Here is an 18,277-nt window from a genome sequence, read left to right on the forward strand (position 1 = left end):
GAAGGCTAGACATGGACCTTCCATATGATCCAATACTTCCTCTCCTGGGGTTATACCCCAAGGACTCCATAACACCCAACCAAAAAGAGGTGTGTACTCCTATGTTCATAGCAGCACAATTCATAATAGCTAAAACCTGGAAGCAACCCAGGTGCCCAACAACAGATGAGTGGCTGAGAAAGCTGTGGTATATATACACAATGGAATACTACGCAGCTATCAAGAACAATGAACCCACCTTCTCTGACCCATCTTGGACAGAGCTAGAAGGAATTATGTTAAGTGAGCTAAGTCAGAAAGATAAAGATGAGTATGGGATGATCCCACTCATCAACAGAAGTTGAGTAAGAAGGTCTGAAAGGGAAACTAAAAGCAGGATCTGATCAAATTACAGCAGGAACCTCACATCTCCACTATAGAGCCCCTACTTCCCCCAGTCCTGGAACCCTTGGATAGGGCCCACTTTCCCGTATGCGTCTCCAAATCCATACCAAATAATATTGCATCTGCCAATCACAACCTAACCAATGCAACGATTGCCACCTCAACATGCTTCACCTCAGACTGTGTCCAGAGACTTCGCGTGTGGAATGACAACCCTTCAGCTTCATTACTCGGGTGAGACCTTTCCTTTCATAGTATACTCTAATTCCATCTCAGGTGGTTCACTTTCTAACAAAGTCCCAAAACCTAGATATACACCAGTTTCTGTGAGAGAGAGCACATGTTCACACTTATCCGTAAACTACTGCAAAATATATACCTGAAAGCAGAAATACACTAGAGTTTGCAGTGAGTACCCCCCTAACACTTCCTCTCCACTATTCCAAGCTTTGGGTCCATGATTGCTCAACAATTTGTTTGGCTTCATATGTTAACTCTCTTTTCAATCACCAGGTTCCAGATGCCACCAGGATGCTGGCCAGGCTTCCCTGGATTGAAGACCCCCACCAATGTGTCCTGGAGCTCAGCTTCCCCAGAGCCCCACCCTACTAGGGAAAGAGAGAGGCAGACTGGGAGTATGGACCGATCAACACCCATGTTCAGCGGGGAAGCAATTACAGAAGCCAGACCTTCTACCTTCTGCAACCCTCAATGACCCTGGATCCATGCTCCCAGAGGGATAGAGAATGGGAAAGCTATCGGGGGAGGGCGTGGGTTATGGAGATTGGGTGGTGGGAACTGTGTGGAGTTGTACCCCTCCTACCTTATGGTTTTGTTAATTTATCCTTTCTTAAATTAAAAAAAAAAGAAGAAGAAGCCCAAGTGCTACGGGTGTGAGCTGAAGTCTAAGAAGTGGTGATTCATCACAGAATGCTTCGAGCTGGCACGGCAGGAGGTGGGAGGTACTGGTTCCTCGAGGTCTGAGGGGGCAACGGGAAGCCAAGGTGCAGTGTGCAAGACTCTTGGCAGCGAGGAGGTCACAAGCTGAGTGGCCAGCAGAAAGTGAGCATGGGTGCTGGAATTGCTGCTGCTATGCATGCTGAGCAGTTCTGGAGATTCGCAGCTACAGTGACCCAGAGCTCAGACCGGGGAGCGAATGCACTAAGTAAATGCCAGCTAGAAGCAAAATGAGCAAGACGACTTTAAAGACACATCGGGTGTAGACACATTAGAATAGTGCCGACAGTTCCAAGGTCTTCAGGCAGTTGAAATGTTCGTCTTACTGTAGCCGACCGTCCCCCCGTCTGTCTCTCAATGCCTCTCACCTGCTGACTTGATGTGGTGCGGTGTCTGCGAAAGCTGGTATTCACCGCATGGACTCACCTGGTAGGTGTTCTTTGGGTTGACCACTGGGTCGATTTCACCTTCTAAACGGTTTATAGTTTTAATGTGAGAGCTGACTACTATTTATTTTTTTTGCCCTGAGTGACTGCTGGGGCTTGGTGTCTGCACTACGAATCCACTGCTACTGTGACCACTTATCTCCCCCGCCCCCGATATTTTGTATAGGACAGAGAGAGAGGAGGGGAAGACAGAGAGGGGGAGAGAAAGACAGACACCCGCAGACCTGTTTCACCACCTGGGTAGCGACTCCTCTGCAGGTGGGAAGCCGGGGGCTCGAACTGGGATCCTTAGGCCGGTCCTTGCGCTTTGTGCCATGGGCACTTAACCGAGTGCCACTGCTCGCCCCCCTAGAGATGACTACTTTTCACTAAATTTTGCCCAAACTGGGAATTATATGAAGACACATTGGTTGATTTGATTGAAAACATAACTAGCCTCTCTGAATAAAAAAGTTTGGGAAGTGTTTTATATTGGTAGCCATTCAATCATTGTTTTCTTTTTACCTGACTTTTCTCTCTCTATCTCTGAAAGCCATCTAAAGGCCTCCCTCTGTCCTGTAGTACTTGGAGCAACAGCCACTTACCAGACATCTGCGCTGACAGTGTCGTTCTGGGATCTCCAGGGTTTGCTGTGAAATATGGCTTCACCGTTGACCTGGAGCCAGGCACCCATCTGCCTTAACCGTTCCTCAAATATTGGAGAGATGGTACCATCCTGTGTGGGCCCAACATTCAATAAAAGATTCCCTCCACATGAGACTGTCACTACAAGTTGCTTTAAAAAAAAAAAATCAAAGTTACTACACAGATAAAATCAGATTAGCAACAGCTCACCTGAATAGGGTGTGTGCTTTGCTATGTACACCACCCTGTTGAAAACTGGCTCCTACCATGCCAGGGACAGCCTCGGTGCTGTGGTGCCTCTCTCTCTCTCTCTCTCTCTCTCTCTCTCGTAGTCCCAGGATGATGAGTAAACACATAAAGCAATTACAAAGTGAATGCATTGGCTTACTTATATGTTTACACCTGCATATGCGACCATAATATACAACAAACACAGAGAATAGTAGAGATGAGCGGGGGAGACAGCATAATGGTTCGGCAAAGATACTCTCATACCTAAGGCTCCAAAGCCCCAGGTTCAATCCCCTGCACCACCAATAAGCCAGAGCTGAGCAGAGCTCTGGTGGAAGAAGGAGAAGGAGAAAAAGAAGAAGAAAGAAAGAAGGAGGAGGAGGAGGAAGTAGAAGAGAAGTAGAGACTATTGGGTTCTATATGTGCCGACACACACACTCACACACACACACACACATTCACACACTCACACTCACACACACACTCACACACACTCACACACACACATTCACACACACACACTCACACACACACTCACACATTCACACACACTCACACACTCTCACACACACATTCACACACACACACACACTCACACACACACACACACACATTCACACACACACATTCACTCACACACACATTCACACACACTCACACACACTCACATACACACACTCACACACACACTCACATACACACTCACACACACACTCAAACACACACACTCAAACACACACACACTCACACATACACTCACACACACTCACACACACACACTCACACACTCACTCACACACACTCACACACACTCACTCACACACACACACACACACACACTCACTCACACTCACACACACACTCACACTCACTCACTCACACTCATACACACACTCACACACACTCACACACACACACACTCACACACAAGTTAAGGGTCTCGCCGTGGTGGTGAGCAGACGCTGGGCCGCACCTTCACCAGCTCTTCTGTGGTCAGGTAGTCCTGGATCTCAGCGTTCCTCCGGTACCCCCAGGAGAACCTGTCGATGGTCATGCAGTTCTCCCACTTGTGTGTCAGAAGACGGCCCGGGTTATAGCGATCCCTGCACGTGAAGTAGCCGCCGTGTGTGCAGATGGTGCCGGCGCCCCAGCGGTCGTTGGTGACCACTGTGTCCCGAACGGGGCTGAAATGACAGGGAGCGCGTTTTATCGAAGAAGACACAAAACTGAGACTCTGGGAACTTAACGCTGACCACCCGCGAGTGGGGACCGAAGGGAAGAAGGAAGTGGACAGAAAATCGGAACGATGGAGCGCTGTCTGGGAGGGATGAGAGGCAACGCGGGGTCTAGACACGTGGATTCTCAGTGACACGCCTGGCGCTTCTAAAATGCCCGACTGCAATAGCACTTATTTGCTCTTTTATTTTTTCCAGAGCACTGCTCGGCTCTGACTTAGGATGGTGTGAGGGGTTGAACCTGGGACCTCTGGAGCCTCAGGCCTGAAAGTCCTTTGTTTTACCGTTATGCTGTCTCCCACCCCCATTACTTCAGTGAAACAGCGCAGTGCCCGGCACACATGTCACAGTGCAGAGACCTGGGTTCAAGATTCTGGTCCCCACCTGCAGGGGGAATGCTTCAAGAGTGGTGAGGCAGGGCTGCAGATGTCTCTCTGTCTCTCTCCCTGCCTATCTCCCCATTCTTCTCTATTTCTGGCTGTTTCTATCCAAGAAGTAAATAAAGGTGACACAGAACTTAAATCGTATTTGGTAAAAGTCACAGTGTCTGCATAAAATGGGTAGTTCCTCCTGGCTAACATTTGGGTTTGAGAACCAAAGCCACATTTCCATTCAAGATACCCTCCTCACGCATGACTAAATAATCTCATATATGTGGCTACAGACACACAGACACCAATTCACTTCCCGACTTTCATGCCTCAGGCTCTGAGGCCCTAGGTTCCCTCTCCCCCCACCACCAGAAGACAGAGCCGACATGTGCTCTTGTCTCTCTCTCCTGTTAGAATACATTTTTTTAAATTATTTTTTTAAAGCAACCCTGTCCCGAAGTCTCACCTCTCCAGAGTCCTTCCCCATTAGAGAAATACAGAAAGAAAGATGATAAGGGTTATGGATCTACCTGCTAACACCCATGTCCAGTGCAGAAGCAATGACAGAAGCCAGAACTCCTACCTTCTGCTCCCCATAAAGATCTTAGGTCCACACGCCCAGAGGGATAAAGAGGAGGGAAGCTGCCAGTGGAGGGGATGGGACATGGAGCTCTGGTGGTGGGAACTGTGCTCCTCTTATCTTACAAGCTTGTGAGTCATTATTAAATCACTGATTAAAAAATTTAAGAAAGAAAAAAAAGAACCTGCAATTTCTGCTCAGGTCTGCTAGCAACCCAGACAAGGTGTGCTCGCTGTGTACACAGAAGGAAGTGTGGTCTGTTAAGCCTGCAGCTAGGAGTCCATCGCTGCAGAAAAGCGCAGTGCTCGGGGCCCGATCTTGGTGGACACGAGTTCGGCTGGGTCTGCTGACGTAACAAACACGGCTTCCTACACCAGAGGAGGAGAATCAGGAAGGGGAGGGGGAGAATGAAGAGGAGAGGGAAGAGGAGGAGAATGAAAAGGTGGAGAAGGAGGAAGAGAAGGATAAGGAGGAAGAGAAGCAGGAGAAGGAGGAGGAGAAAGAGGAAGAGGAGGAGGAGGAAGAGAGAAGGAGAAGGAAAAGGAGAAGGAAGAAGAGGAGGAGAATGAAGAGGAGAAGGAGGAGGAGGAGAAGGAGGAAGAGAAGGAGAAGGAGGAAGAGGAGGAGGAAGAGGAGGAGGAAGAAGAGGAGAATCAGGAAGGGGAGGAGGAGAATGAAGAGGTGGAAGAGGAGGAAGAGGAGAAAGATGAGAAAAATGAAGAGGAGGAGGAGGAGGAAGAGAGAAGGAGAAGGAAAAGGAAGAAGAGGAGGAGAATGAAGAGGAGGAGGAGGAGAAGGAGGAAGAGGAGGAGGAAGAGCAGCAGCCTTTTCAGGCCATGGTACAGGGTGATGGAAGGGCCTGAGCGGGAGAGAGTTTCGCAGACAGCTGTCCTGGCAAGATGAGAAACTGCCCCGTGCCAACAGTTGTTCTGTGAACCACTAAGCTCCCGACAAAATAAAGACACGCAAGGGACGTTTCGATATCCTGTGGCGTGAAGAGGTCACAGAGAGCACGTGGCCTCCGGTGGAGTCCATAGACTGGCGGAGCTCACTGGGAACAGGCCTCCCCAGCACAGCCGTGGGCGCAGTGTGTCGCGGGAACCATCTGGTGGTGTGTGGGATTCAGCCCAGGGAAGAGAGTCTCTCGTGGACTCGCAAGATTTTAAGCCATTTCTCCTTCGATCTGGAAGAGCGTCAGCGTCTGGAAGCGGAGCCATCGTGGGCTATTTGATGAAAGCTCGGGGCACGGCAGCTTGCTGGGAGCTTGTCGTGGCGGATTCAAGCAAGCAAGCAAGCATATTGAGATGTCTACAGAAATCGAGACGCATGAAAGACTGTGAGGAGAGGAGGAGAGCTTCTGCCTCTAGAAACAGGGTCTGGGCAGTGACATGCCCATCAGAACACAGACGTCAACCACACACAAGGACCCTTGTGCCCTGCCTGTAGCGGAGAAGCTTCACGAGCTAAAGCGGGGCTGCTATACGTCTCTTTCTCTCACTCTCTACCATCCCTTCCCTCTCAATTCATCTCTGTCCAAAAGAGAAGAATGTATATATATATATATATATATATATATATATAGAGAGAGAGAGAGAGAGAGAGAGAGAGGGAGAGGGAGAGGGAGAGGAGAGAGGGCTGGGTGGTGACACACCTGGTTGAGTGCACAAGGACCCGGGTTCAAGTCCCTGGTCCCCACCTGCAGGGGGAAAGCTTTGCAAGTGGTGAAGCAGGGCTGCAGGTGTCTCTCTCTCTTTCTCTACCTCCCACTTCCTCTTGATTTCTGGTGGTCTCTATCTAAGAAATAAAGATAATAAAAAAATTTAAAAAGACAGAAAGAATGAAAAGAAAGAGATAAAGAGATAAGAGAGGAGGAGAGAGAGAGAGAAAGAAGGAGAGAAATGGCCCCTGGCAGTGGTAATCAGTGACTCTTTAGTCACTATCAGGCCACCCCATCAGCTGGGGCCCTAGTCAGGGAGTATTGAGATTCCCAAACAGACATGATGGGCCTAGACCTCAAATAAATCCCTCTCTCCATTGTTACCGGCCATCTCTATCAGGAACAACACAATAGACCCCTTTGTGGGCCCCACATAGGACCTTGCCCTCAACTTGGATCAACAACAGTGGAGAATATTCCATCCTCTGAAGGGAGGCTGGACAACATACTCTATGCTCCACCTGAGGAAGATGAGTCCTGAAATTGGGGTAGCTTGGACTGTTCCTACTCATGAGCACAGAATGTGAGCTCAGATCTATAGGGATGCAGAGGTCACAGAGGCTCCTAAGCTGAATATGGGCCCCAGATCACATCAAATAGATGGGGTTGACAGTCTACAACATTTATACAGCTCTCCCATATTTGGGAGCTAATCTCTTATCATTCTGGACAGGCCGGCTTCTTTCAGTCTGTCCCTAGCCTCCATGCTGGCAGCCAGCATCCGGTCTCACCTGGGAGACCTTTTTCCTGCAAGCAAGCATCCCTGTGCCAGGGCAGCCCCTTGCAGACACACACACACACACGCACACGCGCACACACGCGCACACACACGCATGCGCGCACACACACACGCACATGCGCACACACACACGCACACACACGTGCGCACACGCGGGCACACACATGTACACGCACGCACACGCACGCACACACACGCACACGCGCATGCACACACACGCGCACACACATACACGCACACACACGCACACATGCACGCACACGCGCACACACACATGCGCACACACACGCGCGCACACACACGCACACATGCGCACACACACACGCACACACGCGCACGCACACGCACGCACACACACACGCACGCACACACACACGCACACGCGTACACATGCGCACACACACAGGCACGCACCTCTGATTGTACAGCCAGGCTAAGAAGCCGGTGCTGTTCCAGTAACAGTCCGGAGCCCCTCCGTCGCCGTCTGCCCACAGGATCTCCGGCTGGTACCTGGTCACTAACTCACGGAGCTCCGGCAGCATCTTGGAAACCGGAAAGCGGCGCTTTTGGAACGAGCTGAGCTCGTCCTCAAGGAAGAAGGGGTGAAACCATTCGAAGAGGGAATAGTAGAGTCCGAAACGCAGGGAGGTCCTATTCCTGATGGCCACTTCAAGCTCCTTGATGACGTCCCTCTTCGGGCCCTGGTCCACGGCGTTCCAGTTCCACGAATACTCTGAACCCCACAAAGTGAAGCCTGAAACGAGGATTTAGAAGGAAGGAAGTCACTGTAAGCAGATGCGCCCAGCTGCGCAGAGAGCGTGATGTGAGAATGGCTGCTTCTCTCGGTTCCTGACAGTTTCTCCCGGGGTGCGTATTCTGCTTTCACACAATACATAAGTGGGCATTTGCAAAGTGAAACAAAGGTGCTTAAAGGGAATACCCAAGAGGCTGGGTGGCTGCCACATCTGACTGAATGCACACATTACAGAGTGCAAGACTCCTCCAGACACTTCACCTCGAAAGGTCCTGGTCCCAGGAAGTGCGGAAACATCCACTGGGTTTCCCTTTGGAAGCATCACCAGAAACTCACACCGTAGTTTTTTTTTCCCCCCTGAATTGAGTTTCGCTGTGTCTCTTCCATAAGCATGACGCACGGCTCCCAGGAGATGTGTAAGTGTGGGCTGCTCTGACTGTGTTGCACGGCTGTGCTGCATGGCTTGGCCGAGCTCCTAGACCTCAGGAAGTCAACATGCTCACAGGCAAAGGCACTTTGCAAACGGCTGTCTCGGCGTGTGTACGTACACACACACACACACACACACACACACACACACAACATCTACAGAAAAAAATTCATTAAATTCCCCCCAAAGGGGGCCTAAGGGCCACTTTCTAAAATAATTCCACATTTTCTGTTTGGTTTGAGCCCTCCCCCACCCCCTTACTCTCCTCCCTGTTCTGGGGAAAAACTTAGGAAGCAAAATGTCTTATACCAAGACAATGGTGGTGATACAGGGGATGTATTCTAGTGAATTCCGTGTGGCTGTGGAAATAGCAATTTGGTGATGTTTCTTTTCTCACAGATGTTATATATAAAAAAAAATCCACCCTAGTAAGATAATGGTTAACTTTACATGTCAAAGTGGCAGGGTTCTGGTTAGAGGTTTATTCTAGGTTTGTTTAGAAAAGCTTTGGGTTTGTTTGGTTTGGGTTTTTTTTTTTTTTTTGCATGAGACCAATGGATGGAGAAGTCGACTGAATAAAGCAGACTGCTCACCTCAGAGCAACAGCACTTGTCAACTCATGGAAGGTCGGAATGGAATTTAAAAGGCTTCTAGGGAAAGATAAAAGCAAGCTGGGGGTGTGGGTCTACCTGCCAATGACCATGTCCAGCAGAGAAGCAATGACAGAAGCCAGACCTCCCACCTTCTGCTCCCCATAATGAATTTTGGTCCAGGGGGGCCCAGGTGGTGGCACAGCTGGTTAAGCACACACATCACAGTGTACAAGGACCCAGGTTCAAGCCTCTGGTCCTCACCTAAAGGGGGAAAGTTTTATGAGTGGTGAAGCAGGGCTGCAGGTGTCTCTCTCTCCCTCTCTCCCCCTTCCCTCTGGATTTCTGGCTGTCTCTATCCAATAAATAAATAAAGATTAAAAAAAAAGTTAAAAATGAAGAATTTTGGTCCATACTCCCAGCAGGGGAGAAATGTTAGAGGAAGATGATCAGAGGGCTCTGAAATCCCATTCCATCAGGCCCCTGAGAGAAAAGAGGAAAAACAGAATGACATTTAGAAGTAGTAACAGGTGTAGGTATAATTGGAAAGGAAGAGAAGATATGGACCACGAGGAAAAAATGGGCAACTATATACAAACAGAGACAGACAGCTGTAGAAAAAGCAGGCAGCCCCCCTTACCTACAACCTTGCGAGAACTGCTATAGCTTCCGGTGGAGGGGAGGGGAGACAGAGCCTGGTGGTGGGAACAGTGCGGAATCACACTCCTGTTGTCTTATTCATTTATTTCCCCTTGTGTTGCCCTTGTTGTTGTTGTCTTCTTGTAGTTATTGCTCTTGTTGTTGATGTCGTCGTTGTTGGAAAGGACGGAGAGAAACGGAGAGAGGAGGGGAAGGCAGAGAGGGGGAGAGAAAGACAGACACCTGCAGACCTGCTTCACCGCATGGGAAGCGACTCCCCTGCAGGTGGGGAGCCCGGGGGCTCGAACCGGGATCCTTAGGCCGGTCCTTGCGCTTTGCGCCACGTGCGCTCAGCCCGCTGCGCCGCCGCCCGCCGACTCCCCTGTTATCTTCTAATTTTGTAAATCAACATTAAATCATTTAATCTTTAGGTCCATGGTTGTTCAACAATCTGTTTGGCTTTGTATGTTAACTCTCTTTCCAGCCACCAGGTTCCAGATGCCACCATGATGCCGACCAGACTTCCCTGGACAGACGACCCCACCAATGTGCCCTGGAGCCCAGCTTCCCCAGAGCCCTGCCCCACTAGGGAAAGAGAGAGACAGGCTGGGAGTATGGATCCACCTGCCAACACCCATGTCCAGTGGAGAAGCAATTCCAGAAGCCAGACCTTCCACCTTCTGCATCCCACAATGACCCTGAGTCCATGCTCCCAGAGGGATAAAGAATAGGAAAGCTGTCAGGGGAGGGGATGGGATACGGAATTCTGGTGGTGGAAACTGTGTGGAACTGTACCTACCCCTCTTATCCTATGGTTTTGTTAACGTCTCCTTTCTTAAATTAAAAAAAATATATATATATATATTTAAAAAAAAAGAATTTAAGAGGCTCAAGTAAGAAAGAGTTACCTCTCCCACCTTTCTGCAGGCTGAAACAGCAGTTTTCTGCTGTCTTTGTACCCAGAGTTAAACCAGGACAAATACCAGCAACTCTGCTGGTTCTCAGTCCCGAGATTTGGACTTTTCTTTAATTTTTTTTATATTTATTTATTTTCCCTTTTGTTGCCCTTGTTGTTTTATTGTTGTAGTTATTATTGTTGTTTTTATTGATGTCGTTGTTGTTGGATAGGACAGAGAGAAATGGAGAGAGGAGGGGAAGACAGAGAGGGGGAGAGAAAGACAGACACCTGCAGACCTGCTTCACCACCTGTGAAGCCACTCCCCTGCAGGTGGGGAGCCGGGGGCTGAACCGGGATCCTTACGCAGGTCCTTGCGCTTTGCACCATGTGAGCTTAACCCGCTATGCTACCACCCATCTCCAGGACCTGGGCTTTTCAAGCCTCTCTATTTGAGTGAGAGCGATTTCTTACAAATCCCCTCCTATGTGTTAAATGCCCTGCTGACTCTGTTATTCTGGAGAACGCTGATTAACACAACCTCTCTCCCCTCAGCTCTGATAGCATCTGAGTGCCATTCCACTCCCAGCGCCCCTCATAAGCCTCTACTTGCAGGCGCTCTGTGTCACTTCCATCACAAAGAAGCTGCCCACCGTGAATCCGTGAATCCATCTGAGAGCAGACTGAAGACAGAGTCAGCATGGCAAGACAATAGCAGCACAACACCTTGGGGCCCTCTGGAAAGAGCACCACAGGGGCGGAACTAAAGGCGAGAGGGCGCGTTCCATTATACACTGTTGCCACCCACGTGCCACATTGAATAGCTTTCAGCAAAACTTAGGGGAATAAACTTTTTTTTGTCATATCGGGACTTCACTGCTGCTGACTTTTTCCGATGGAAAGAAACGGAGTAGACTGGTGACTGGCAGAAAGGCCTTCATGCCTGGGGCGGCAGAGATCTGGGTTCAAACCCCAGTCCCACCAGACTTCACTCTGGTGAAAAAAAAAAGAAAAAAACAACTTTGGGGGTCGGGTGGTGGCGCACCAGGGTAAACGCACATGGTGTGAAGCGCAAGGACCGGTGCAAGGATCCAGGTTCGAACCCCTGGCTGGCTCCCCACCTGCAGGGGAGTCGCTTCACAAGCAGTGAAGCAGGTCTGCAGGTGTCTATCTTTCTCTCCCCTTCTGTGTCCCCCTTCCCTCTCTTCTCTGTGTCCTATCCAACAACAACAGCAGCAGCAGCAGCAGCAGAAAAAAACAACAACAATGGGGGAGGGGGGAGATGGCCACAGGAGTAGTGGATTCGTGGCAAAAAATAAATAAGTGAATGAATAAATAGACAGATAGATAAGCAGACAGAGAGACAGTGAGTGGGTGAAATCTTCCAATGCCAAAGCGTCCCTTGGCATGGTGGGAGCCAGGCGAGCCTGGGTCAGCTTCATGGCAGAGTGGGCAGCCTCCCAGACGGCCTATTTTGCTGCCCATAGAAATTTGATAAATATACATAGAACAAAATATTTATTTATATATGACTTTTTTTTTTTTTTTTGCCTCCAGAGTTATCACTGGGCTCCATACTGGCACTACAAATCCATTGCTTCTGGCAGCCATTTTCTCCATTTTATTGGACAGGGCAAAGAGAAACTGAGAGAAAGGGGGAGACAGAGAGGAAGAGAGAAAGAGAGACACCTGGCAGACCTGCTTCACCGCTTGTGGACCAGGGCTTGAAGCCTGGATCTTGACATGGGTCCTTGTGCCTTGGACTATGTGCGCTTAATCGGTTGTGATATTATCCGGTCCCCTAATCATCTTTTCATCTCTTTCTCTGATACACGGTGAAGGGTCTGATCTCCCCTTTTCTTTTAATTAAAAAACAAGACAAATAATAATAATAATAATAAAAAGACTGCCAAGAACAGGGGAGTTGTGCCCTGGTGTGTTTGGGGCCAGGTGGTGGCCTACCTGGTTGAGTACACACATACTACTACCATGGGCAAGGACCCGGGTTCAAGCCCTCCGCCCCTCCCCCCTCCCCTAACCTGCAGGGGAAGCTTCGTGAACTGTGCTAATCTAAAGCGTGTAACTGATTTTTAGATACAGTTTTCCTCATGAAGAATTGCTCCCGTGGATAGAAACGGCTAGAAATTGTGAGGGAAGGGGGAGATAGAGAGAGACAGAGAGACACCTGCAGCCCTGTTTTGACACTCGCAAACCTTTCCCCCTGCAGGTGGGGACTGGGGACCGGGGGCTGGAACCTGGGTCCTCGTGCACTGTAACAAGTGTGCGCTCCACCAGGTGCGAAGGGCCTGATGCTTCATAGGCCTCCCGCCTACAGCTGGATAGGCTGCGTGCTCCTTTACAGCCAGATGTCTCAGCCACTAGCTGACATTTCACAGTCACGGTTAGAGTCCATCAGTGTTGTACATACCTACCTTCATGGTGCTTGGATGTTAAGACGACGTATTTGGCACCAGAAGCCTGGAAAAGATCAGCCCATTGCTGGGCGTTGAAGAATTTCGCGGTGAATTGTGGTGCAAAATCTTCATATTTAAAACCGGCAGGGTAGTTGTTCTTCATGAAGTCTACAAACTCTGGTATCTTTTGCTTTTGCCAATACCACCTGCAGGAGGAATTAAAACTGCATGAGCCAGGGACACGTCGACGTGTGGACCGTTTTTCCCACTCTCCTGACGAGTTCCCTCTTATTCAGATGCTGCCCGGTGGCCTTGCCATTTCCTTTTTCTGTTTAACTTTGCTTAAAGAATGTTTCTGTGGGGCCAGGTTATTATCATGTGCAAGGCTATAGGTTCAAGCTCCCCACCTGCAGAAGGGAAGCTTTGCAAGCGGTGAGGCAATATACTACAGGCCTCTCTTTCTCTCTTTCTCTCTCTCTCCCCACACCTTCCTGCTCTCTCAGTGTCTGATTCTAAAAAAACAAGCCAATAGGAGCAGTGGACTCATCATGCAAGAACCCGGGTCCTTGTGCACCGTCATGTGAGCACTTAAACAGGTGCGCCACTGCCTGACTCCCCTATATTGATATCTTTGCTGTAGTTAAGTCCTTTGTAACGTAAATGATGAAGACGTCAAAAAGAAGATTCCATGCCAAAAAACAAAACAAAACAAACAAAAAAAACAGGACATGCGTCTGCCATATGCACTATCAAAGAACAAGTGAGGGAAAGAGACGGTAACTATAAAGTTTAAAAGATGCTCTTAGGGAGTCGCAGTGGCGCAGCGGGTTAAGCGCAGGTGGCGCAAAGCGCAGGGACGGGCGTAAGGATCCTGTTCGAGCCCCCGGCTCCCCACCTGCAGGGGAGTCACTTCACAGGCGGTGAAGCAGGTCTGCAGGTGTCTGTCTTTCTCTCCCCTCTCTCTCTGTCTTCCCCTCCTCTCTCCATTTCTCTCTGTCCTATCCAACAACAAAGCAATGTCAACAATGGCAAAAATAACCGCAACAACTAGGGCAACAAAAAGGGGGAAAAAATGGCCTCCAGGAGCGGTGGATTCATGGTGCAGGCACTGAGCCCAGCAATAACCCTGGAGGAAAAAAATTTAAAAAAAAATTTAAAAAAAGATGCTCTTACTCGAATATACTGACTGGACCCTCAAGGATTACTGTTATGTGGACTCATCCCAAGAAAGGCTACATACTACTTAAACCACGGAAGCAACTCTTCATGAGGAAAACTGTATCTAAAAACCAATGACACGCTTTAGATTAGCACAGTTCATGACGCTTCCCCTGCAGGTGGGGAGGGGTAGACTGAGGGCTTGAACCTGGGTCCTTGCCCATGGTAATAATGTGTGTGCGCTCAACCAGGTAGGCCACCACCTGGCCCCAAACACACCAGGGCACAACTCCCCTGTCCTTGGCAGTTGTTTTTTTCTTGCTATTTTTGACAGAGGGTTGGCGACACCGAGAGAGGAAGGAGGAGAGACAGCTGCTGCCCTGCTGCCCTGCTGGTGAAACTTGTCCCCCGCAGGTGGGGACTGGAAGCTTGAACCCGGGTCAAGATGCCTGGTAACCTGTGTGTCCCACAACCAGCTGGCCACCCACACCAGAGCCCTCCTACACCCAATGTAATGGTTAGTGTAATTCATTGACTATGGTATTGAAAGTGGAAAACAGATGCCCTAAATTGAAATTCTGAAGTGTCATTTCTACTGCGTGCGTATACTGCTCTCACGTGGCAGAATGACTCAGGTTGACAAATACCAGCACAAGTGTCGAGACACTGGTTTGAGTCTCGCCACTCCCCGTGATGCTGCACTCTGGACTGGTCTGTGTTTTGGTCACTGAACATCAGACCGGCTCCACTGCACCTTTCAAACAGCAGCTGTCACTTGATGCATTCTCAACTGTCTTTATCTTGCTATGGCACCACTAGGAAGCGACGATTTCTCACGCTACGTATGTGTGTCTGCTCAAACAGCGGTCACCGTCTTATGGAAAGCAGAAACACAGTCAAGAACTGTCCTTCAAGGTTTCAGACACTCTGTGGGAAGACCTCCAGATGAAGGTCTTGCAAAAACTTGTCTTTTAGGGAGTCCGGCGGTGGCGCAGCAGGTTAAGCGCAGGTGGTGCGAAGCGCAAAGACCGGCGGAAGGATCCCGGTTCGAGCCCCCGGCTCCCCACCTGCAGGGGAGTCGCTTCACAGGCGGTGAAGCAGGTCTGCAGGTGTCTGTCTTTCTCTCCCCCTCTCTGTCTTCCCCTCCTCTCTCCATTTCTCTCTGTCCTATCTGACAACGATGACATCAATAATAACTACAACAAGGACAACAAAAGGGAATAAATAAATATATAAAAAAATTTTTAAAAGGGAAAATAAATATATAAATATTTTTTTAAAATTTTAAATGTGTCTTTTAGTAAGTTGGACTGAACAGCTCCCCCACCCCAGCTCCCTCTCCATAGATCTAGAGGGACAACCACCTTTACTGGCCTCTTCACCTTCACCAACAAACAGTCCTTTTCCCAAACTGCTTCCCATTCTGCTCTTACACACTGAGCTTCAGCCCAACAGGAAGGTGGATTTGGAAGATGCCAAATTCTGCAGCTTCTCCTCAGGTTAACATCTCAAGAAAACTGTTTCCAGGAGTCAGCCGGTGGCGCAGTGGGTTAAGCGCAGGTGGCGCAAAGTGCAAAGACCATGAAAGGATCCCGGTTCGAGCCCCCGGCTCCCCACCTGCAGGGGAGTTGCTTCACAGGTGGTGAAGCAGGTCTGCAGGTGTCTGTCTTTCTCTCCCCCTCTCTGTCTTCCCCTCCTCTCTCCATTTCTCTCTGTCCTAGCCAACAACGAAGACACCAACAATAACAATAATAACCACAACAAGGGCAACAAAAGGGGGAAAATAGCCTCCAGGGGCAGTGGATTCATGGTGCAGGCACTGAGCCCCAGCAATAACTGTGCAGGCAAAAACAAAAAACAAACAAACAAAAAAAAACCTGTTTCCAACTCTGACACCATCTCTCCAGACAATAACCTGGGTCCACCTGCATGTTAGCTGTCAGGTTCAGGTACAAACTAGTAAAGTCACGGGCCCCTTGGAATAGACCTAAAACAAACCTACTAGCTTTTTCCAAAATGGAGACCCCAAATCTTCACCTACAATGTTCTTGCCTTTAGGTTCATGATTAGTCAGTAATTTGTTTGGCTTTGTATGTTAACTCTCTTTTCAGCCACCAGGTTCCAGATGCTGCCATGATGCCAACCAGACTTCCCTGGACAGACAACCCCACCAATGTGTCCTGGAGCTCTGATTCCCCAGAGCCCTGCCCCACTAGGGAAAGAGAGAGACAGGCTGGGAGTATGGGTCCACCTGTCAACACCCATGTTCAGCGGGGAAGCAACTACAGAAGCCAGACCTTCCACCTTCTGCATCCCACAGTGACCCTGGGTCCATACTCCCAGAGGGATAAAGAATAGGAAAGCTGTCAGGGGAGGGGATGGGATACGGAGTTCTGGGGGTGGGAAGTGTGTGGAGTTGTATCCCTCTTATCCTATGGTCTTGTCAATGTTTCCTTTTTATAAATAAAAATTTAAAAAACTGTTGTGCTGGAGAAACAGGAGCAATATTAGACAGTATGTAACAGACTTTCATGCCTGATACTTATGGTCAGAGACTCAGTCCCTGGCATCACCAAACACCAGAGCAAAACGGTTCATTTCTTTTGCCTGGTTTTCTCGCAATTATCCCATTCCCAATATTAACCGAGATGACCTCCCGGTATTGGCTTTGGGAACAGAAGTGAGCAGACGAATCTCGCCATCCGCGTCAGTCACGTTGTGGTTTGGGCCCCTGTTCGTGCCACCATCACGAGGCTGAGAGGCCAGAATCACGGGACGGCCGGACACGGCAGGGACACCCCGGGTCCATCCAGCACTCACCCCTCGGCGAACAGAAATGATGCTGGGCCAGGCGGCGCCGCCCCCGCCAGCGCACACACAGTCCTGAGCGCAAGGCCCCGGGTTCAAGCCCCAGCTCCCCACCTGCACCGGGGAAGTTTCACGGGCGGTGAAGCCGGGCTGCAGGTGTCTGTCTACCACCTCCCCCTCTCCTCAATGTCTCTCTGTCCTATCTAATAAAATAATGAAATGTGGGGGGAAAAGGGCCTCCAGGAGCAGTGGACGCATAGTGCCGGCACCCAGCCGCAGCAATAACCCCGGGGGCAAAAATGAATGAAGGAATGGATGAGTGAATGCATGGATGAGTGAGTGCATGCATGCATGAATGCATGAATGAATGAATGAAGGAAACGGTTCATCTGGACACGGTGAAATGATGCGGGTTCAAAGCCCGGCCATGCGAGGCGAAGCTGACAAGAGGGTCCTGGGGCAAAGGCAGGCGCAGGGTGGCAGGGGGAGGCAGCTCGGCTCTGAACAGCAGGTTCGAGGCCCGCGACCGGCCGGCTCACCAGAACCACTCGCTCTCAAAACCGGGCACGGAGTACACGCCCCAGTGGACGAAGATGCCGAACTTGGCCCGGTCGAACCACGCCGGCAGCTCCCGGGCGTCCAGGGACTCCCAGGTGGGCTCCCAGGGGCCGCCGCGGGCGGGGTGGGGCTGCACCTGCAGCAGCACCTGCGGCAGCACCTGCAGCAGCACCTGCGGCAGCACCTGCAGCAGCACCTGCGACCGCGGCCTCCGCATGGCGCCGCGCGCAGCCACCTCCCAGCCACTTCCGGGTTCTCCGCCGCGGCCTCGGCGGCAGTCAGCTGACCCGGCCGTGATTGGAGGAAGGGCCGGTGGGCGTGGCCTCGGCCTTAAAGGAACACTGCCCTTCCCGGCTGCTGGGAACTACGGAGGCCCGCAGAGCCCCCACGCTGCTGACTTGAGCTCCCAGGTTGATGGATTGCAGAGCAGTGGGGAACCAGGCTGTGCAGCGTCCGGTTTAAGGTCCGTGGGGACGCCTCCTTCCCCTCCGACCCGCACCCCCCAGCCTGGAACACACAGAAAGAAACAGCTTGGCGGGGGCAGGCGGTGGCGCACCTGGTTAAGCACACACATCCCAGGGCACAAGTTCCCGGGTTCAAGCCCCTGGTTCCCCGCCTGCAGGGGCAAAGCTTCTTGAGTGGTGAAGCAGGGCTGCAGGTGTCTCTCTGTCTCTCTCCCACTCCCCTATCAATTTCTGTCTCTATCTAGTAAATAAATATTTCAACATTTTTGAAGATACAGTGACC

At 50.3% G+C, this 18,277-nt stretch overlaps 1 protein-coding gene across 1 annotated transcript in view; it reads right to left on the reverse strand.

The window, feature by feature from the left end:
- The window catches only part of FUCA2 (alpha-L-fucosidase 2), a 31,477-nt gene extending 13,730 nt beyond the window's left edge, over positions 1–17,747 (reverse strand). The window contains exons 1-5 of the mRNA XM_060190770.1: positions 17,512–17,747; positions 13,025–13,212; positions 7,699–8,038; positions 3,616–3,826; positions 2,372–2,562 (exon numbers count right to left, since the gene is read on the reverse strand). Of these exons, the coding sequence (XP_060046753.1) occupies positions 2,372–2,562; positions 3,616–3,826; positions 7,699–8,038; positions 13,025–13,212; positions 17,512–17,747 (1,166 nt within the window). The remainder of the gene's footprint in view (positions 1–2,371; positions 2,563–3,615; positions 3,827–7,698; positions 8,039–13,024; positions 13,213–17,511) is intronic.
- Positions 17,748–18,277: the final 530 nt, after the last annotated feature.

Source organism: Erinaceus europaeus, chromosome 4 (genome assembly GCF_950295315.1).
Source record: "Erinaceus europaeus chromosome 4, mEriEur2.1, whole genome shotgun sequence".
Taxonomy (NCBI): Eukaryota; Metazoa; Chordata; class Mammalia; order Eulipotyphla; family Erinaceidae; genus Erinaceus; species Erinaceus europaeus.